Source organism: Typopeltis vanoorti, chromosome 22 (genome assembly GCF_054136105.1).
Source record: "Typopeltis vanoorti isolate ZY-2024b chromosome 22, IOZ_Tvanoo_1.0, whole genome shotgun sequence".
NCBI lineage: Eukaryota > Metazoa > Arthropoda > Arachnida > Uropygi > Thelyphonidae > Typopeltis > Typopeltis vanoorti.
Genome location: NC_143570.1, coordinates 30,729,394 through 30,753,009, shown reverse-complemented (window position 1 = coordinate 30,753,009; position 23,616 = coordinate 30,729,394). Strand labels below are relative to the sequence as shown.

Here is a 23,616-nt window from a genome sequence, read left to right as displayed (position 1 = left end):
TTAAAGGCTATGTGGAGGTCTCCTCTCAATTATACAGCTTTGACCCTTAAGCACCCCTGTTGTCATTCTCTAGAAGGTTAATTTCAGTCTTTCCCTTTTCCTTCCAGAATCCATGTGAAAGCTACTATTGGAATCCCTGCTATCCATTCTCAGTACATGCACAATCCATTTCCATTTCCATTTTTTTATTTTATTTATTTCAATGGTGATACTTTTCTGCTCAGTCAGGTTATATAATTCATTGTTTGTTATATGTTGCGGCCAAAACATTTTTAATATTTTGTGCAAACTAAGTGATTTAGCTCCCTGTGTTCTGGTCAATTTTCACATCTCTGATCCATATAATAATATGGTCTTAACACTGCTACTGAGGATATTTATTTTACTTTATTATAACACTGGATGATTTCCATATATCATTCAATTTCCTAAAAGCAGTATTTTCATTTATCAATCTTTGCAACATACATATGTTGGTGTCAACATCAACTCCCAGGTATGTAGAATTCTTAACTTCTATTGCATGTTGATTAATTTTAATTTCTTTGTATTTGCTACTCAATTAAAAAGTTTTGCTTTATTCATATTTATTTTAAGATTAATGTTTTCGGCTGTTTTTATACAATACCTCTGATTCTGCTTGTATATCAATGTATTTTGATGATATCAAAACTATCTCATTGGCATAATCGAGATCTTCCAACTATAACATAGGATTCCATTTAATTCCTCTTCTTACACCTGTAATTTTGCTTATAATCCAACCAATGACTATGTTAAACAATAAACCAGACATTACACAATCCTGTCACACATTAGTCCTTATCTCAAACCATTCTGATGTTGTTTGCTGTGTGATTTTAGAGAATTAGAATATCAAACCTAAATATATATAACCATCATATAATCATGACCAAAAATGTTCAGAAAAAAATATCACACATAGAAAAAACCTTTAAAAATACATACTTGAGTGTTATCAGAACTTAATGGTAATCTGTCAGCTGCAGCTTTTAATACTGCAGAAACAGTATTTTGGGCAACAGCAGGAGAGGATATTGTAACACTATTTGCAGAATTTGGAGTAGCACTGATTACAGATAATGGTACAGTTCCTGGAACTACTGGTGTTGGCTGAGCTAGACCCTAATTGAAAAAAAAAACAATAATAAATAATTAAAGAAATATTTTAAACAGTACTTAACTATTTCATTAAAGGTTAAATCTCATCTCAGAGTGAGTTTCATTATAAAATTGAACATATGTTGCTCAGGAAATTCTTTATGGTTCATTATCCACTATAAAAAATGCATATAGATTGCATTCTTTAAAATACAATGAACTGCTTTCAATATTTAAAAAAAAAAAAAATCATGAAGTTACTCCATGTGCAAACTACTATTTGTATAGCTATGCCAGTGTACAACACAGTGAAAAAGAATGTAAGTCAAAAATACAATACAGAAAACAAAGTACAATTTAAAATATTTAATTTGACATAATTTAATTTAATAATAATCATGAAATTATTATTAAACTAAAAATAATAATATCAAATTATCATAATATCAAAAGCATACTGTTCATATCAGTTGACTATGCTATATCAATTTATTTGCTAAATGAATATTTTTGTTGAAATGCAAAACATTCAGTTCATGTTATTTGATATTAATAGAAACAGTAGTTTGGAGAGTATTCTAAAAATGCCAGTACAATTACTATCCTCACATATTAACCAAGATAGTAGGAGTTAACGAATATAATTTTTGCACATATAAGTTGTGGATTTTGGAAATAAACTTCATTGTATAAGCAATATTCAATAGGTTTTTGCATGAGGCATGTTCAGAAATGTCCATGAAAAGTGCAAGAAATATTATACATATATTTCTATTATTATTAAGAGGAATCTCCACAAAGTCATGGACTCATTGAGGGAGGTCACATACTACATGCACTGGCTATCATACTTAGTCTTGAATTCATTCACACTGCTTGCACTCACAACATCCAATAGCAAGCCATTCCAATCACTCACCACCCTATGAGAGAAAAATCTAGCCCTCAACCACTTTCTTAGTGGCATTGATTCTCAGCTTCCAAGGATACTCTGTTGTCGTTTCCCTCCATAAATTGAAATCCTGTATGAGTCTTTCAGAAGTTTGTAAGTCTCAATCATATCACCCTCTTTCTCCTGTCTGCAGTCTACAAATTCTCAATCTGTCTTCATAATCAATATTCCACAATCCTGATATCATTTTTAATACTCTACTTTGCACTCTCTCCAATATATCAGAATCACAATGGAAACCAGGAGACTGGACCTGCGCACAATAGTCCAAGTAAGGTCTTATCAAGGCCTTGTAAAGAGGCAAAATGACATCCTTATCTTTACATGTGAACATTCGTTTCAGCATTGCAATTATCTTTTCAGTTGTATTTGCAAACTTTGCTACATGGCCCCTGAACTTCAACTTCCTATCTACTAACACTCCAAGATCCCTAGCCTCATCAGTTTCTTCTAGCATAATCCCATCAATATAATATGACACCGGATATCTAATCATGCCAAAGTACATGACTTTACATTTACTGACATCCATTTTCCCATGCCCACAATTCCAGCCTATTCAAATCATTCTGCAAGTACTGCATATCAGCGGCATTCCTGATGACCCTTCCTATCTTTCCATCATCAGCAAATAGCTGTATGTCACTTGTCAAATTCTTCCCAATATCATTAATGTACAGATTGAATAACAGTGGACCAAGCACTAGTTACCTTATATCTTGCAGACTCACATCCTGTATCCATCCTACTAAAGACTAACTCTCACCTCTCACAATTCCTAGTATTCGTATATAGAGAGAGTTCCCTGTTCATGCAAGTTGGCATGCTAAGGGCAAACAGAAAGATCAGCCACTATCCACATAAAAGAAAATAAAAAGTATACCTGTAATATGTTCAATCAGGTCTTGCCAAACACGTTTTAGATACTACTTACAGAATTAACTGCAAAAAACCATACTGTTCCATAACAGCAAATTTAGAAGAGAGTGACTCTTTTTAGAATCTAGAGTTACCTTCAGAAATCACCCTTAATTAAATAGATACATATTTAAAAAAAAAAAAAAAAACTTTCCAAAAATAATGAAACATTAATTCTTTGAGATCCCAGTTTAAAACCTAGGTCTCCAACAGGCATTCTCAGAGGATTGGGACTTCTGTCTTTTCTACATGATTTACTTAGGTTTGTGGTATCTTTGCATGTGTGTGTGTGTGTGCAGGTGCTACAAGTTTTATATTTGTACTTCTTGAAGAACTAGGATTATTGTTTACAATAAATAAAATTAATTTAGAACAAATATAAAATTTTAAAACCTGAACATATGTGATTATGTTTGGCCAAATAATGTTTCATGATTATCTGGAATAAAAATTCTTTAGCGAACAAAAAATGCACCTTCAGCTAAATATAATTAATCAAAATTAACACATAACTTTGAGATTAAAACTGAACATTTTCTTTATGGTCTTCCTAAGTTACATAAAAAATGTTCTGTTAAGACCTATAGGAATTGCATAGGATGTCCAACTTATAAACTCTCAAGATATCTAATCTTCTCTCTGTGGTTACAGGAAACTGCGTCTTTCATAAAAAATTCAACAGATTTCAAGAACAAAATATCGGGATTATCCTTACAACCCACAAATCTTCTAGTAAGTTTTAATGTAGTCTCACTCTTTACAAATATTCCTCTGACTAATACAACTGAATTACTTCATATGATTTTCCTCCTGACATTGTAAATTTAGACTTCAGTTTGTCAGAAATTATACAAGCAGATAGAAGGAATAGCCTCCCATTTCTCCTATTCTGGCTAATTACTTTATGAAACATTTTGAACAGTATATTCTCAACATTTTTTTTTTACCTAAACCATTGACTTGGTACAATATGTTGATGTTTTTGTTGTATGGAACTCTTCTTTGTGTAATCTTCATGAATTTCTTGAGAAAAATCAAATTTACCATAGAAGAAGAAGATAACAATCATCTTCCTATTCTGGACATTCTTATTCAACAACCAAATGGCAATCTAAAGTTCTCAGTATGTAGAAAACCAATGTATACTGGCAAACATTGATTCTAATTCACATCGTCACCATGTCAGAAATCTGGTGTACTTAAATCTCTAGGCAATAGAATTCATAACATATGCCTCAACAATTCTCTTCTGAAAAGGAACCGTCTATTATCAGAGCTACCTTTATTTCTAATGGTTATAATACAAAAACTATCAATAAAAGAATGAATAATTATGGCCTTCATCAAGAATAAGTTTCCAGAATTTGTCTTCCATATGTTAAAGGACTTTCAAATAGAATAGCTAGATTTCTTTACCGGATTGATATGCAAGTCTCTGTCCAGTTCATAAACTAAATCCTTATCTCTCCAAAGGACAAATATCCTCCCTTTTCTTATCATGGAATTTACAGGATCCCATTCTTGCGGCTTATGTTATTATGGGTAGATTGATCATTCTGCACAAATTCATCTTGAAGCATCAAGACCAATAAATCTGGTTTAGAAAGCCATGCCTTATCTACAAAACACAGAATTCAGTGGAATAATATCCAATTTCTACACAAAAGTTATTTTCTTCTGGAAAGACTGTATAAAGAAAGCTGTGAAGCATACATTCACAATCCTACCCTTAATAATGACTGCCCTAAACTTTCTCGATTTTGGGAAGTTATCCTAATACTCACCATTCACGTGTTTTATAAATTGTAATTAATTATTTAAATTTAAAATATTTTATTAGTTATTTTATTTTAATTTGTTTCTTAATATCTATTAATACAGATGGAGTTATTCTCCTGCAATCAATAGCACATATAATATCAGATGCTTTCAATTTAATTGTTGTTCTCTCTTTTTGTGGTTATCTTCCTGTACTATATTGAAAATGACTATGAAACATAGCGAAAAAATTTTATAAATAAATAATTTTATGTAAGTGGTTTTTTAATTATTTAGTATTATAATATTTAATGAACATAGCAAATTAAATATGGAAACAGACAACAGAATTAGCAGAGCTGGTATGCAGTCAACATTAGTGGGTCACAATGGGCAGGGATGTGCAATATACAGCTTCTACCTGTCAAGTCAACCACACCTTCCCAGGATGTGGCTTGTTTCCACAAAAGGTGATCTGCCACTTGCAGTAAGCATTCCTGCTGCAAAAGTATATCTTCCTCGATGGAGGAAATTCCAACTAGACCACTAAGTGGTAGATGGCCTTCGTCACCCTGTGAAACACCACCACCACGCTGCTTATTGAGGGCCTGAAGGCGAATGATATGTTTGGTTTCCAGAGCAAAGGTTCCCAGTCTCCATCCTCCCTTTCTCTTTTCCACACAGTGTGCGAGTGATTCTCTTCAAGGGCACGCCTAACATACTTAGAGATCCAGGCCATCCCCCATTTTGAGGATACAGCAGTTAAAACAGTAGTAACACAGGCTGGCCGCTAGATAATATATATATATATATATATATATATATATATTATATTCCCTCACCAGGTCATGTCTGGTGAGGGAATCTGAGTAGTGGTATGCACTGTCGAAGACACAGAATGGTAAGGAGACTGGTCACTCTCTGTATGGGTGTTATGTTCAAGAGTCTGCCCCCCCCACCACTGAATGTCACCACTCTTTCATCTAATAATAAACCAAAAATGAAATGCCGACAACACTGCAAACAAAATAAATCTCCCTCAACAATCATTTCATCCAAACAAATCAAACTAAACATAATATTTCAAACTTACCATGATCCCTACCAAAAAAAAAACCATTTTCACATCCATGGATTAAATTCCAACATAAATGCCATTCATCACTGCTTACAGACATCCAAACCAGACCTCCTTATTTTAACAGAAACTGAAATTGCAGTTATATCAACCTCAGTTTACTGTATGACACTGCAGGCAATGTCATAACTGTATGTTATGACATTGCCTGCCAGATAATGCCAAATTTAGAATCCCCTGCTTTTGACATCTGGCTGAAGCCCCACTTAGTAACATTCATCTGACTCATTTACTGGTCTCCAAACTCTGAAAACCACAAAGACACCTTCACCTTCCTTTCCACGAAACATCAACCATCTACAATCCAACTATCCAAACAACAAAGTCATCATTCTAGGTAACTTGAATGCACACAACTCCAACTGGCTTCCCTTCTCCAACATTAATGATCAAGCTGGACATGATGCAGACGTTTTTGCTATAAGCAATGATCTAACACAAATTGTGCAGCTACCTACCCAAATTCCAGATAATCCCCTCCATTTTCTCAATATGCTTGATATCTTTTTTTTTTTTTAAACTAGTTCTCCTTCCAGCACAGTGTGGAGGTTACCTCTCCTCTCAGTAAATCAGACCGCAATCTTGTGCAAGTCATAATGGGATGATCTCCAGAATCACTACTCTTCTTCTTTCCCATGGCATGACTACTGCTTCTGCTCTTCTGACCCAAATACCTTCACTGAGCGAGTTGCAAAAATCATCCATTGTGGCATGAAGGCATTCATCTGCCATATGCCATCTTGCATTCCATCCAAAATTCCTGCCCACTTCAACAGAATATATATGAAAGCAGTCGAAAGAAGAAAAAAAAACAGCTTACTGCAGATGGCCTGCATCAAGAACTCAAGCTTCATACTCAAATGTAAAGCAACTATCAGCAAATCCATATCCAACTTCATAAAGGCCATAGCAGAAAACTCTTCTCTTGTCCAAATGGTAGCCATGTCCTTTGGTCCTTCATAAAAGCCATTGGTGAAAAAACCTCTCGCCAATCCAGATGGCACCACTGTTATGGCACCCAAAGAAAAAGCTGACCTCGTAGCATCACTCTTTTCCTCTAACTCCTGCAAGATTACAAAGGCAAATCACTTCCTTCTATACCAGCAATTGAGCACCATATGCCTCTCGACAGAAAGACATAAGAAGAATATTAGACAACCTGAATACTAGAAAGTTGTCTGGTCCCAATGGCATTTCTCCTACTGTACTCAAACGTTGAGCTCCAGAGTTGATACCTGTCCTATGTTGTCTGTTCCATCTTCTGTCTCTCAGGGCTCCATTCCTATCTCATGGAAACTAACATATATCCAACCCATTCCTAAAAAGGAAGACAAAAGCATGCTGTCCAACTATCAACCAATTGCCATCATCTCAATTCCTCTCCAAATAATAGAGAAAAAATCAATGATCAACTTCACTACCTAGAAGCTCACCAGTTAATCAGCAACCACCAATAATATGGATTCTGCCAATTCAGATGTACGATGTTATCTTAGCCTATATCACTCACCACTGAACATGCCATGGAAAGGTTTGGAGAAACACATGCTTTGCCTTCACATTTCCAAGGCTTTTGATCATGTTTGGCACCAAGGCCCGCTTTTCAAACTGCCTTCCTTTGGTCTACCACCCACCCTCTGTAATTGGATAGCTAGCCTCTTTTCTGGTCATTCACTGCATGTCATGGTGGATGTCAACCTCTCTTTAAGCTTTACCACCAATGCTCAGGGCTCCATTCTCTCAGCTATCCTTTTTCTCTTATACTTCCAACCTCTCTTGGCACAAACATCACACTAATGGCTTCCTCAGCTTCTAAAAAACAGCAGCACTGCTTTCTAGTTCCTTGCAAAAGCCACTGGATGCAACAAAATTGTGAAAGGGAAGTTTGCAGAACAAGCAGTATTCAGGCCAAATAGAAACTCAGGATCAGATTTTCACTATTATGGTGAGAATAGCTTAGACAAATAGCTAAGAATTCATGAGAAAAGGCCTAGACAAAGTGCCAATTAAAAAGCAACTCAAAACGCTAGAATTATGTGGTGTAAATGGTACAATAAGCAAAACACAGCCTATATTCGAGATATGTCAGCAGTTAGAATTGAAGGCAGTTCAAGAAGATATCAGAAATAAAATTAGGTGTGACACTGATTTTTCTTCAAGTGCCTCTACACTATCTCCATTCTTATTCATCATTTATATGGATTACATTATGAAGGAATATAGCATTAAGCTTGATATCAAAACTGAAGATGTCAATTTCAGCTCTGTTATATGCAGAGTCTGTGGGATTTAACTAAACTGAATAACTGCTTCAACATTCTTATGAATATGAAGAAAATAAAAATCCATAAAAAGCTTCTGATGTAATTATTTTTGATGCCAGTATTATCTGTCCAAAGATCTGTAAAGTAATCCAAGAATTCTTTTACATCTATTTCACAATTTATATTTGCAGTTTCTATTATATCAAATTATTATTTCTATTATATGAAAATCAGCAATAAAAAGACAGATCAGGAAAATATACAGGAACACCATTGATGCCTCTGTAACTAATTACGAGTATAGACCATATTGGTCTGTTCCAGTCTCATTATCCATCCAATATCCTTTTTTGAGGTCTACCCTGTCTTCTCTTTCCAATTGGCTTATATTTTAGTATTGTTTAGGATATCGGGTGTTGGCCAATCAGTTTACATGTTCAATCCATTTTTGTTTATAATTGTTTAGTTTTTCTTCTATTGATTTTGTTTTTAGTTCTTTTAAGATGTCTTCATTTCTTTTTTGTCTAATAATGTGCATTTTGCAGTTCTCCTCATAAATCTCATTTCACTTGTTTTTATTCTTTGTTTATCATCCAAATTTCACTGCCATATAATAATGTAGGACCTACTAAAGTATTGTACATTTTCAAATGCGTGTTTCTTTTTGTACTATATTTGGATTGAGTGTTCTATTTATCAGGCCTATAATCTGTAAAAATTTTGAAGTTTTTAATTTTATGCCTTTTTCTCCTTCATATGATATTTCACATCCAAGATAATTGCAAGTATTTATCTGTTCTATTATTTTATTATTAATAACTATTTTGCTTCTAACTGGAGTTTGTCCACAAAATGCCATTGTTTTAGTTTTATCTATGGGAATTTTCATTCCAAACTGTTCTATTATAATGTTTAAATTATATTGCTCTTTGTAAATTGTTTTCCTTATCTGATATTATTACCTGATCATCTGCAAATAATAGCGTATTTATTTTGTTATTCCAGGAAATTTGTATACCTTGATTGTTTAAGGTGTTCTGTATTGATATTTGATTGTTCACTGTATTGATATTTCATTAATGTAAATACTGAAAAGTGTTGGAGACAGAGGGCATCCCTATCTTACTCCTTGGTTTATAGATTGTTTTTCAGACAACTTTTCATTTATTTTTATTTCATTATCTTTTTATTTATTTATATATATATATATTTTGCATGTAGTAAAATATACGTAATATTTATTCTTTGTTATATATCAAACAGTATATATCTTTTTACTTTGTCAAATGCTTTTTCGTAATCTATAAACAAAATATGAGTTTCCAAATTAAATTCTCTTCTTTTATAAGTAGTTTTAAACAGAAAGCTGCATCCATTGTAGAGCGTCCTTTACTGAATACATTTTGACATTCTAATAATATTTTTTCACTGTATATTTTTAGTTTTTCATTAAGTATTCTGATATATATTTTGTAGCATGTATTCAATAAATTAATACCTCTGTAGTTAGCAGGTTTTGTTTTATCCCCTTCTTTAAATATAGGTATTACTATGCTTGTATTCCATTCCATTGGTATTTGTTCATTTGTATATATTTTATTTAAAAATTTTAGTAATCTTTGATGAAATTATTTTCTAGCAAATTTATACAGTTCGGAGTTTATCCCATCTTCTCCTGCTGATTTGCCATTTTTTTATTTTATTTAGGTTGTCCTTTAATTCTTTCATTGTATTTTGTAAGCTTCTGGTGTAATTATTTTTGATGCCAGTATTATCCATCCAAAGATCTGTAAAGTAATCCAAGAATTCTTTTACATCTATTTCACAATTTATATTTGCAGTTTCTATTATATCTGCATTCATGTGTTTCAGTATTTTGTACATGCTGGGTCTCATTTTGTATATGTCATTTTCTAGATATGATACAAATTTTTCCCAGCTTTCTCTGTTTCTCTTTTGGCTATTGCTAGTCTTTTTTATATTCAATTTCATGTTCTTGTTTTTTGTTACTTAACTATCTTTTAAAAGCCAGCTTTTTATTTTCGATTATTGTTTTTATTTCATTGTCCCATATATGTAATTTTTTATTTTTATGATATTTTTTGTGTGTTCCTAGACTTTCATATGCTGCTGATGAGATAATTTCTTTTATATTATTCCATTCTTTCTCAATATGTCTTCATTTTCTTGTATTTTTTCTAAGTAGTTATTAATCCTCTGTTGGTATAAATTTCTTATACTTGAATCATTTAGTAGTCTTACTTTGTAATTAGATTTTGTTTCTCTAGTTTTTTTATTATTATTATTAAATTATTATATATTGTAATCAATGAGTCGCTTTCCATTTTTGTTTACTGTTGGTTCTCCAAATTTTTGTATATTATTGTAAATTTTTTTCATTCCTATTCTGGCATTAAGATCTCCGGCTATAATTATATGGTCTGATTTATTTAATTTTTCATATATTCCTTGTAATTCTGTAAAAGTAATCATTTTCTTCTTCTTTTCCTTCTTCAGAAGCATACACTCCAACAACTGTTTCAAATTTTCTTTATTTAATTTTAATCACACTTCTAATATTCTTTTATTCCAGTATGGAATGAAAAAGACAGACCAGAAAAATATACAAGAACACCATTGATGCCTCTGTAACTAGCAAAGTCAGTATTGGCCATGATAAATTTAGTTTAATCCTTTATCCCAGTGAGAGCAAACAAAGTTTGTGCCTGAAAATATCTTCAGGACTGAATATAGTGTTGTACTATCTTACCTGGGTAAGTAGTACAACACCAGGCAACTCGTAGCATTAGTTGGAAATACTCAGGTTCAAATCCCATCGAGTACCTGAAGAACCTCCATAATTTTTGAAGTGAAGGTGAGTTAGCTTGTCTCATGTGGAGATGGCAGGATTGTTCATCCTGGAAATTCATGATGCAGTAGATGTTTTCACTGTCTCATCCCATTCCCTTTCATGTTAAGAACAGTGAAAGCATCTATTGCATCATGAATTGGGAACCTATAGAAATGTAAAACATTTCAGCTATTTATCCACAATTTTTAGTGAAGATGATAAATTAAATATGGAAATAGACAACAGAATAAGCAAAGCTGGTATGGAAGGGAGTCAAGTGAATAAATTTGTATGGAATAAGAGAGAAATTAGTCAAAAACTAAAGTAGCTGTCAGGCTGTACTTACACTTTTCCCAAGGCAGGCAGGGCCTGAGTGCTCTGGGGGTGCCCCCCCTCACTGTTTGGAGCACTTAAATTGGCCCTAATATTTTGGGGCCCCCCAGCTAAAGCCTCACACACCTGTGCATTAGTACGGCCCTGTAGCTGTACCCAAGAGAGTGTTCAAACTAATTTTATTTTATGGATCTGAGAGTTCTGAGATAATTAAAGTAGTGAACATCACACATCAATGGCAGAATCATATTAGAAATAAAGATATTAATTAAGAAGGAACATGACACTGTTAGCATTCAAGAATGTGTAAGCAGAACTAATTTCAGGTGATATCACCTAAACAGAATAAAAGAGGTAAGGTTAGCAAAATAGGTGTTACTTGCCAGGATGACATGAAAAAATACTCAAAAGGAAGATCAAGCTTTAGTTGAACCAATATTAGAAGTGGCTTTTGGTTTTCTAAGACCAAAACATAAGATCTGACAACAATGCAGTCCTGATAGATAACAGACTGCTTTGGAGGAAAACTGTTGACAGGAAGTTAGTAATAATGTAAACTATTCATGTAATACTATCAAAGTGTCTGTACACCCAATGAGGGTTTATATCAGGAATTTGATAATGATGATAACTCTTCACATAAAAACTAAGAGGTTATCTAGCTGTTAGGTGGCAATCTCAAGCATTCTCCTTATAGTTCTAGGATAAACTTTGCATTTAGCGTGGACCCTCCCAAAATGAGTCTTTGGATTCAATGGAGATGCCTCTATACTAATATTATAAACTAGCCACCAACACTGTAAGCAAATTCAAGTAAACTTTCAAGAGTTAGTTCTCTAAGTAGACTAGAGAAAGCAGATATATTATATCAAATGTATATACTGCAATCTCTGTGAAGGTTTATTAGTAATCATCCATTCCACTTTCAACATGAGACAGCAGAAATTTAACTGAAGAAACAAAATAGCCCTAACTCCCAGTAGTTAAGAGAATTTACAAACAATACTTCCATTCAAAATGAAGAATACGACTTCTTGCATAACATAATGGAAGTATATATTAGTTTCTCCTGTTCCAATCACCAGTGAGGAATTATCAACCATTTCCTTATATCATCAACTGAACAGATTCCTGTAAGAAGTATCTTGAAAATATCAGTATATCAGTTGCCAGTAAAAGACTGCATGTCCATGCACTTGTAAAATGAAACAAGTTTTCATTCCTTCAATTTATGGAAATTTTGAATCCATATTATTCCATAACTTCAAATTTTCCTTTCTCTGTCTATGCTATGCTCTCTCTCTCTCTCCTCGGCTAACTAGCTGTTATTCTTTTTGTTTTCAAAAACAAATGCAGCATGACATCATGCTGATTGCTTAGTTCATGGCTATCAACAGATGTGTTTGTCCAGAGGTACATATCTTCAGTAGAATATTATTCGGACTTTTCTTCAGCATTTTCTTGTGTAATATATCCAAAAATTCTCCCTACACTAAGGAAATTGATTTAATTTGCAACTGCTCTGCTACAAAGAAAAAAAACGCTAGCCCACTGTCAATTACATAATACTCAACTCAACATATTTTTATATATATTCAAACCTTGGCTACTTTTAAAAGCATTATCAATAATTTACAACATCTATTTACATCAAAATAAAACATTCACACACACATTCACTGATATCATTACCAAAATGGTAAATATGGCTAATATCCAAACAATATATCAGTCATATTTTATTTCATTTTATTAGATTATTTCAACAAAGTATATGCAACTACATTTCTTAATAGTCAAAATGTCTCTTTTTAAAATCTGATTAAAAAAAAAAAAAAAGACGCGCAATTTCACAACTTTTTAAGTCATTTCTAGTTTTAAAACAATGGTTTAAATGCTGCTTTATTTATAATCCTAAACCACTGATGATCACTAAAGAATTACATATTTCAGCCATTTTGTGTTGTTTCCAAGGGATTACAGGCTTTTGTAATCGCTTTAACTCTTTTTCTATAACAAACACTGTTGGAGAGAAATCACCATGACAAACACTTGAAAAGTACTGGCTGAATTATCAGAGCATTGATACTGTGCCAAAAGAAATTCATTACAACAAACCGTTTTTGGCCTTACGAGTTTGCTTTAATGAGAGCTGCTTGTATACAACACATGTAACAGTCAAATGATACTTATGTGAGGTGAATATTGTTTATGTGGTTCCCGTGAGCACATGTTAATAATTACATGGCTTTTTTGGTAAAAAGAAATAATTCTTGAAGCACATTTTATTCCCTGAATGGAGTACACAGCTCCTTTAGCCCCAACCAACTTTTTAAAGTACAGAATAAATAACGGAAAAAAACTCACGTAGAAAGATTATTATTTATTAGTATAATTTTCTCCTCAGTACATTAAACACTAACTGACAATTCCAAAAAACGCCACCTAAGTAGCTGGTGTAAGATAACTAAAAAGGTCAATAACTTTCCTTAAAAAAAAAAAAAAAAAAAAAAAAAAAAAAAAAAAAAAAAAAAAATTAATACAATAAAAAGTTAGGAAAGATTAGCTGATTTGTAAAGTACTATCTCCCATAAAGGGGACAGACGTAAGCCGTCAGATCTGTTTAAGTTAGGAGAATGAAGTAGAGTTTCACATGTTTCTTTATAAAGGCGTTCCATGAGAAACTGACTTTTGTGAAGAACTCTTGTCTTTCTCCAATGAACTCTGTGTCTAGTGAAGATGGCATGTTCAGAAAGTCCAGACTTTTCAGGTTTAAAATATTCAATATAAGATTGGTGTTCTTCTAGCCGAATAGAGGCAGATCTTCCAGTTTGTCCGAAATAAGATAATCCACAAGCGCACGGAATCTGGTAGACACCTGGATGATTAAGATGTGGAAGCTTGTCCTTAGGAGAAGTGAGAAAGGTGGAGATTTTTCTAAACGGTCGAAAGGCAACAAAAATATTCAGTGGTTTTAAAACTTTTGCTATACGTTCACTGATGCCTTGTACATAAGGGATAGTAATGCGCGTTATTTCCTCTGTGTTTGAAGAGGAAGACATATTAAAACTACTCAAAGTTCTTTCAATGAAGCAATTCTTATAACCATTAGATAGAAAGGAAGAAGTTATGTATTGTAGTTCTTTCTGTAAAAGATCGTCTGTAGAACAAAAGGAGTGGGCCCAATGAACCAGTGTTTTAATAGTTCCTGCCTTTTGACTGGGATGGTGACGAAAATTATACTAATAAATAATCTTTCTATGTGAGTTTTTCCGTTATTTATTGTGTACCGATATGTCTACTCACGGTTTACCTCTTTTAAAACTTACAACTTTTTAAAGACAGATGAACAGCCAGTCTCCATTATTCAAGCTTCACTAATAGTGAGCCCAAGCTAACCCAGAATCAAGGCTTATCCAAGGGAAGGAGGAGAACAGAGTACCTCAGATAACTGCTGTACCTTATGGTCCTAAATCCTAATGTTAATATTAGTAAATGTAATAGTGAGTTCTATGGTAGATTTTTTTGAGATGCAGCATTAAAAACCAATTTCCAAGGAGAAAACCAAACTTGCCCATGCCTTACTTTCTAAACCTTCTACCACTTCCTGAAGTGGCAGAAGGTTTAGAAAAAGTTCATCTAGTCAGCAAATAGTATTAAACCTATAATGGGCTTTCCTCAGTCAGCCTAGTACTATGAATGTGAACATCATTTCCACTGTGCTACACAGGCATATTTTCTGGCAATTATAAATAAAAAAATATTATGGGAGAGGAATTTATTTTATTTTATTTATTTATTTGTTATGATTTAGCTTAAGGCAAAAGGTCTGAGATATATCATCAATTATCATGGTAATTTGGCCTTGAACTTATAAGAATAACCATAAATTAAAAAAAAAAAGAAAATATTCTTTACATGCACACTAGTTTTGTAAATAAAAATTGTATATATATATATAAAAACATTTTTTCTTTCTTTCTTTCCCCCCTCCTTTTTGTAATGACTTACTGTAGATGTTAATGCTACATTTACTGTGGTTGTTGCTGATGGCACAATGGCTGTGGAGGCAGCAGCTGAAGGGGTAGCCACAGTGGATGTTCCAGTGGACATGTCAAACTGTGATTCTTTCTTAGAATTCCATTAAGAAACTGGCAATAACAACAAGAAAAATTTTATCATTACGTAATGTGTTTTCTGATATTAAATACAAATATTGCATTTTTAATTTCATTATACTAAAATAACATGAATGTAAGAATTTTTATTAGCATTGTTACGTCATTGTCGAGGGGCTTTGTGCCTATTGTTTGACGTCGACCTGTAGTGTGGGTATACTCTGTCTCGTCCTCCGATGACATCAGGCTGCTTTGTTTCGCTTTTTTCTTTTCTTTTGATTCCGTTTCTCTTGTGCGCTTTGTTGGGGCGCTGGGTGTGACTTCTTCCTCTTTCCTGCACGTTTCATGGTTTGCCACCTTGATGCTGGCAATGTTGTCATGCGTGTGGTGGCTTGCCTTGGGTATCTTTTGGATTTTTGTGGAGGTTGTGTTTTCCATTGATGCTCCCTTTTCAGCCTGTTGACAGAGCTCCGGAAAATCGCTCCTTGATACTGTCTCAGGCTTCCCGATGGGTGTAGCCCTAATCGGTATTATGGTCCCTCCAGTTGCTTCTGAGAGTGTCCTGTTTGGACATGTATCCACTTTGTAGGTCAGATCCCCACACTTCAGACAAGGTTCTGTACAGCTTTCTATTTTATGTTTTGATGCTTTGCAATTTCTGCATTGTATTCGAGGGCAATCTGCCCCAAGGTGTTCCTCCGAGTTACATCTAAAGCACCTTCTTTTCACACCCGGGTAGTTGATCATTACCCTCGTTCCCCCCCAAAAAAACGAAGTTGAGGACTTCTTTTTTCATTTCAATCTGGATTTCGACGTCTCCAGAGCTTATGCCACCTTTACCACGAGTTGCCTTGGTCTTGCACTACCTGTAGGATCAGCTAGACTTGCATCACTTGCAGGCACAAACTTGACTTGTTTGTCTGTTTGCTTACTTGGGAAATGGAGTAAAACCAGGTTTAAAATTGCTTGGTATTTTTAACATTTATTATACCCAAGGTAAAATACTTTCTACATTTATATCTCCTCCAGAGATTTTTATTTAATAAGGTTAAAACACCTTATGGTAACTTGTTCTGGTAAAATACTTATAAGCTCTGTATTACTAAATCTTGGTATTTCTAGCCTAGCTCCCACTGATGAGACCTCAATAAAGGTCAAAACCGGTCTGGGTAGTGGCCCCTTGCCTTTAATACAAATCATCGTGCATCCCCTTCTTGGAGATGTGTTTTGGCATTAAGGGTAAATATTAAGATTAGTGATCAGAGTTTATGCCACCTTTACCACGAGTTGCCTTGGTCTTGCACTACCTGTAGGATCAACTAGACTTGCATCACTTGCAGGCGCAAACTTGACTTGTTTGTCTGTTTGCTTACTTGGGAAATGGAGTAAAACCAGGTTTAAAATTGCTTGGTATTTTTAACATTTATTATACTCAAGGTAAAATACTTTCTACATCTAAACAGATATGCTTCAGCAACTTGGTGACATCAGCATCAGTTCACCCACATGATGCAAACTAAAAGTAACTAATTAGTATATTAAGTTGGAATGGGTTATAGTAATAATGGAGTGAAGACATTGGAGAAATTAAATAAAATAAGTGACAAGATTTATCATATAATTAATTTTTATAGTTCATTCAAAAATTAAATTAGAATTCTGAAAGCCAAATTTTGTGCACTCAGTTACTAGACGTGTGCACACCCTTTTTGATTGGTGTATGCACACACACACACACACACACACACACACACACACACACAGCTTATGGGGAATGTTGGTGAAGAGAGTTGTTCTGTAAATATATATGAAAAGCTAATACAATAAAATTTCAGTTTTTTTAAAAAATAAAATTTTGATTAGCAAGGCCTATTTGATACAGTTAACATGACTGACAAACCCTAAAGACTAATAACAACACAAAAAGCTAAAAATTTTCTTATTAATTTCATTCATTTTGAAAGATATTGATATATACATACCAGACATCTTTGAAAGGAAAGAAATCATTTGGCAGAATCTTCTGAATTACCAAGGATTTTTTGGAAAGAGCACTTAAAACAACACTGAAAGACAGGCAGTATAAAAGTGAAAACATAATATGTAAAGTGTAAGAAGTGATAATAATGTAAGAAACATACAATAACACAAATATAAACCAACTGAACATTACTAAGATAAACATGAATAGGAATGAAAAACTTGTAATGTTAGCAAACCAGCAAATCAACAATGGTATGCTGGCCATTTTCAAAATGTTTATGTACATTTTTGTGAAGCTTTTTAACTAATTTTTTTAAAATTAATTTTATTATGAAAATCACACCTAAGAAAAGTTACAAGACTACAGCACTTTAGCACTAGGGGTGTTAGATGATCTGAGTAAGGCACACACTAAATAGACGTTTTCAAGCATTTAGGATTCTTCTGATAAGTAACTCTCGTGATCACATATCAGCAGTTTAATCTGAACTCGCAGCCTACTGGCTAACCAAGCCAACATATAAATTTTATTTGTCATGACTATTACAAAGTTGTATATTACTATTAACATGTTCATTGCCAAACATGCGATATTGCGCGATGCGAGTTCTCACCAAACGGCCGATCACGGTTTATCGCGTGGATGTCGTTAACTAAATAAAAAAAATAAAAAAAAGTTGGCCACCACATGAAATTCCAATTTTCAGCTTGGCAACGAATGATATCGTGCGATAACGCGATGCGAGTTCTCACCAAACGGCCGATCACGCATTATCGCTTGGACGTCGCTAACTAAATAAAAAAATAAAAAAAATTTGGCCACCACACAAAATTCCAATTTTCAGCTTGGCAATGAAAGTGTTAACAATCATGCAATCAATAAAAAAAATTCTTACTCTTGTTTTTTCTTTCAAGTGAATTTTCCTCTATATTATACTTTCGCAGTGGTCATTGTGGCTATACTCGGCAAGATGACCCTAAATTGTACTTTGAACCTTCACTAATGCCAAGCATAAAGGAATTATGCTGAGGTGAACTTGTTAACATATACAAGGTGGCCATAATTAAAGAGGAGGTGTTCAGAGAACAAAAATAGTACAAAATTCTGCCACCAGGGGACATTTTGCACTATAAGCACATGGTTTGGGATTAATTAAACAGTAATAGCTAGAAGAGACACAACAAATCAAATTTCGTGTTCATATAACCACTACAGATGTGGTTCAATATGTCCTCCTTTCAGATGTTCTAAGAACTGCATTTTGTGAATGACATTTTCTACAGCGGAAAGCAACAGATCTACATTGATCTGCCTCACATGCTACATTATTCTGTTTTTCCAGGTTGCTAAATCAGGAACATGTCCTTCATGCACCATGTGTTTCAGATGGCCCCACAACCAAATGTCACCACAGGGTTAAAATCAGGCAAACGAGATGGTTTATGTTGTGGAAAATGCATTACTAATTACTCTGTGTTCTGTGAAGTGTTTTTGTAACATTAGCTGTACTGGCAAACCAATGTGAGGTGGTGCTCCATCCTACAAGAATATAGTAGAGTCAAGACAATCTTTGCTGCTGCAGTTGTGGAATAACAAAGTTGGACAGCATCTTTCGATACCTAACAGCAGAGACGGTACAAGTCACTGGTCCTGTCAGCCAAAGTTCTTTGAAAAAGCATGGAGTGATAATAAACAATGCAATAAAACCACACTACATTATGACTTTTGATGAGTGTACAGAGGTCTGTTGGAACATGAGGATTATTCGCACCCCAAATAAAGCAATTGTGTGGGTTCAGATAAAAATGTGTCTTTTCACTCCACAAAATCTTCCACAGCCATGCATCAACCATGTGCATTCGAGTTAAGAATGTCAGGGCAAACTGCAGTCGAGTTTCTACACCATGAGTTTGAGTATGGGAGATCTTGTAGGGAAAAAACCTCAGCGTCTGATGCAGGATTTTCCACACAGTTAAGTATGGCATGTCCAGTTGCCTTGATATTGCCTGAGCACTGCTGGACTCTTGTGCATTATTCATTCCGTGTTCCACAACGGCAGTTGCAACTTCATCAACTTGTTGAGGAATAATCTGTTTGCATCCTCATCCTGGCCTCACACTGCTAAAGATCTGCTATTTTCAAATTGCAGAATCGATTTTCTAAGATATGTTATTGTCATTGGACCTTTTCCCTTATCCTTCAAACACTGGAATTTTTGAAGCACAGCATTAGCGTTACTGCAATGTTGATAGTAAAGCTTGACTAGCAACGCACATTCCAGTAAGGTGAGATTCATAGCACTTCACTTTTGAAGTGCTATGAATCTCACCTTACTGGAATGTGCAGAACGATGCAAATCTTTTTCAGTCTTCCTTATATCCACAAACTCGTCAGTAGAAAAGTGAGATCATGAAAATGTCTAGTGATTCTAGTGCCAATTGTCTGCTGGTAGCAGAATTTCGTACTTTTTTTTTTTTTTTTTTTCTGAAAATCAAAACCCCATGTTCCAGAGTGTACTTACACTAAGTTTGGGTGAATTTCTTACAATAGATTTTTTGCTACAGGGCTCTGAATATCTCCTCTTTAAATATGGCCATCCTATATTTCATCAAATTCTCAAAATCAAATATTTGATTTCAAGAGCATAGCTTTAAAAACAAAAATGAAACTAAAGTATTCCCAACAGTCAGATATCGTGTAGACAGAAATCACCTACATGATTATTTTACCTTCAACATATGTTATTGTTGACAATATTAAGAATCAAGTATGTAATCATCATGCATAATGCCAAGTATGGTTATTTAGATCAATAATAATTCTAATATCTAATTCTAATATAATTTAGATCAATAATAATAAAAATATTTCTATTATGCTTGTTAAAATTGTCCAGATACAGCAGTAAAACAAAAATTAACAAATATGTAAACCAAAATACAATGAGTTAGAAAAAAAAAGTATTATCTTTTGAATATATACTGCTATACTATAAAAATTAAAAATGTCAATATTCAATGCAACTGAAAAATTTGCATTTTGGATAAAATTTCTGATGATGTAACATTTCATATAGACAATGGTCAACACTCAATACCACACCACAGAATACGGTGGAAGAAAGCCACAGTAATACACCATAGTACATTCAAATTTGAAAGGCTATTCATGGAATCAGTCTCAGCCCTAAGAAACATGCCGAACCTCAACTAATTTGGTTGCATGAGACTGCCCCATATTTGGGAGACTTACATCAGAAGACCTTCAGCCCAATGGCTGAAGGTCTTCTGATGTAAGTCTATAGGAGAAACAACAGCTTACTGCTTCGTCTTTAAGGCACTACACACATTTACTGTGTGTAGTGCCTGCGTGCACGTGTCTTTATTTTAAGTTCCTGTGAAAATGGCAACCAATTCTGAAATATCTGAATTATAGATTAAAGCATAATTTAACTTATATCCTTTGTAAGTTGTAATATCCTTAAGTAATTTAATAAACTCAATACCACCAATAATCAATTGCTCTTGATCTAAGAAATATCACTACACACAACTGAGAAAAGTTGGCAGTGTAAGCAAGCAGAGTGAGTAGCCAACTTTATACTGAAATATAGTATGAGTAAAGAGTGGCAGAGGGCATCCTAAATTTGCTATTGTAGGATGCCCCAGCATATCTTGAAAGATAATACAACATTAGCACATCATTATTATTCACTCTTTCCTTTTCATCACACATTTTCCAAAATATTTCCTGAATCTATGGATTAAATGAGAACAATTTCTTTTTTTGTCTTTGTGTAAGGTAACCTTGACAATGACTAATAATTCTTATATGCATTGTTGCAATAAATCCACCTTTCCCAAAATATTAGTTTCAAGTGGTAATATGGTGGAGGAAGAGGAACAACATTGCTTTTGCTTACGCCAACTTGTTGAAGTCATATATCTGGATAATCAAATCAATTTGGATTTGATGGATGATTCTGATAAGAAGGATGATGATTTTATCAAACTATAATACAGCCACATGCTGTGACGCTTGGCTGGTAGTTGATTTAGCTGTATAAAGTTGTTTACGCGTTTTAGTGAAATATTTTTGTTGTGGAGTATTTCTTTTAAAATTATGATGTTTAGGTTGAACACACTGCATATAGGTTTCTGTAAATTGTCTATTGGTTTTTAGTGAGTATATTTTATAAAACTGTAGTGGTAGAGAATGTGCGAGCAACTAAGCCTAATTTGAGTAGAAGCTTATTACAGTACTTTGTTGTATGCAACTACTTAAGGAGTTCAGTCGCTAGTACATGCTGCTCAATTTAGTTAAGGAATCCTAATATAAGGGGAGGGTTAGCGAGGGGCCAACCACACCTCCTGTAAAAACACTATTGGTTACGAAACAAGCACCACAGAAGCCTCGGAATTTGGATGCCTTTGCAACGATGATTATTAATCGTTTTGGGACCTGGAATATACGAAGTTTGGTGAAAGAAGGAGCTCTTTTTAATGTGACGAATGTCTTACGACAGTATAAAATTGGACTTTGTGCTGTACAAGAGGTGCAATGGCCGGGTCATGGCTCGACCCGCAATCAGAGGTACTTGCTATACTAGAGTGGTGACGACAGAGGACGAAAAGTACTCGGAACTGCGTTTTTAGTTAGTGATAAATTTTTGTGTAATATTTTAGATTTTGAACCTGTGAACAAACAATCGGCTGTGTACTATTAGAGTTAAGGGACGTTGCGAACTGTTATGCGCCTAATGAAGAGAGCTCGGAGGAAGCTAAAGATTGTTTATACGAAGTGCTTGAGCGTACTTGTGCTAATCTACTGTCCTATGACATTAAGCTAGTAGTGGGAGATTTCAACGCGAAGCTCGGGAGAGAACGTGTGTGGCGCCCTTTCGTGGGTAGTAAGAGCCTACATGAGGAGTGCAATGATAACGAGATCAGACTTGCGAATTTTGCCGCTGCTACAGGATGCTTTGTAAAGAGCACTATGTTTGTGCATAAAGACATCCACAAGCAGACCTGGAGATCACTGGACGGTAGAACTACTAACCAAATAGACCATGTACTAGTGTATCGACATCACCACAGCTCCATCTCGGATGTGAGAAGTTTCAGAAGAGCAGATGGAGATAGCAACCACTATCTGGTAGCCTACGATTTCAGGCATAGAATTGCGGTTCAGAAGCCCACGTGCCTTACCATATGATCGGCATGGGACCTGGACAAGTTGAAAACAGCAGAAGGTAAGAAGGCTTTCCAGTTAGAGTTACAGAATCGTTTTGGGGAGTTACAGGAGGAAGAGGATAATCCGGATGGGATGTGGGACACCATCAAAAACACGGTTGCGTTAGCTGCCTCAAGAACTGTGGGAAACAGAAAGAGGAGGAGAAAAGCATGGTTTAATAGAGAGTGTGAAGAACTGCGAAATGAAGGGAAGTACTATTGAACTACCTAGCGGATAGTAGGAAGAAAGCTGCATATGAGAGGGTGAGAAGAGTGGTGAATAGATGTCTACGCAGGGAAAAGCAGAAGTATCTTAATAAGAAAGTAGCTAGTATACAGAGAAATAGGGTAACGAATAATGGACGGGAGATATACCGGATGATCAAAGCCATGCGAGGGTGCCAGACACAAGTGGCAACCATAAGAGATGAGAGTGGAAATCTATTAACAAACTTAAAAGATGCTCTCGCTCGGTGGTGTAGATATTTCACGAACTTGCTGAATGCCAATATCGGAGGATTATACTCTTTATCATACTGCTGAACCATTTATTGAAGAGCCGACATTTAGTGAGATTACTCATGCTATCTGCATGCTGAAAAATAATAAGGCTCCAGGAGTGGACTGCATACCGGCGGAGCTCCTGAAGAATGGTGGGGGACATCCTGCTGGAGCAGCTGCACCGGCTCATCTTGATGAACTGGCGAGAAGAATGGCTGCCAGACGAGTGGAAGGAGTTGCTGATCACCCCATTATATAAGAAAGGAGATAAGGCTCAATGCGGCAACTATAGGGGCATCTCACTTATGTCGACTGGCTACAAGGTGCTGTCTAACATCATGCAAATGCACCTCACACCATATCAGAAGAGTGCCTTGGTGACTACTAGAAGGGCTTCAGGAGGAACCATTCTACAACAGACCAACTCTTCACGTTGCACCAAGTTT

The 23,616-nt window shown here is 34.7% G+C and overlaps 1 protein-coding gene across 1 annotated transcript in view; it reads right to left on the bottom strand.

The window, feature by feature from the left end:
- Positions 1 to 23,616, bottom strand: part of LOC150094273 (transcription initiation factor TFIID subunit 12-like) — a 108,797-nt gene that overhangs the window by 52,950 nt on the left and 32,231 nt on the right. Inside the window, exons 2-4 of the mRNA XM_090412324.1 lie at positions 17,437 to 17,520; positions 15,348 to 15,487; positions 970 to 1,146 (exon numbers count right to left, since the gene is read on the bottom strand). Of these exons, the coding sequence (XP_090268450.1) occupies positions 970 to 1,146; positions 15,348 to 15,449 (279 nt within the window). The 5' untranslated portion in view covers positions 15,450 to 15,487; positions 17,437 to 17,520. The remainder of the gene's footprint in view (positions 1 to 969; positions 1,147 to 15,347; positions 15,488 to 17,436; positions 17,521 to 23,616) is intronic.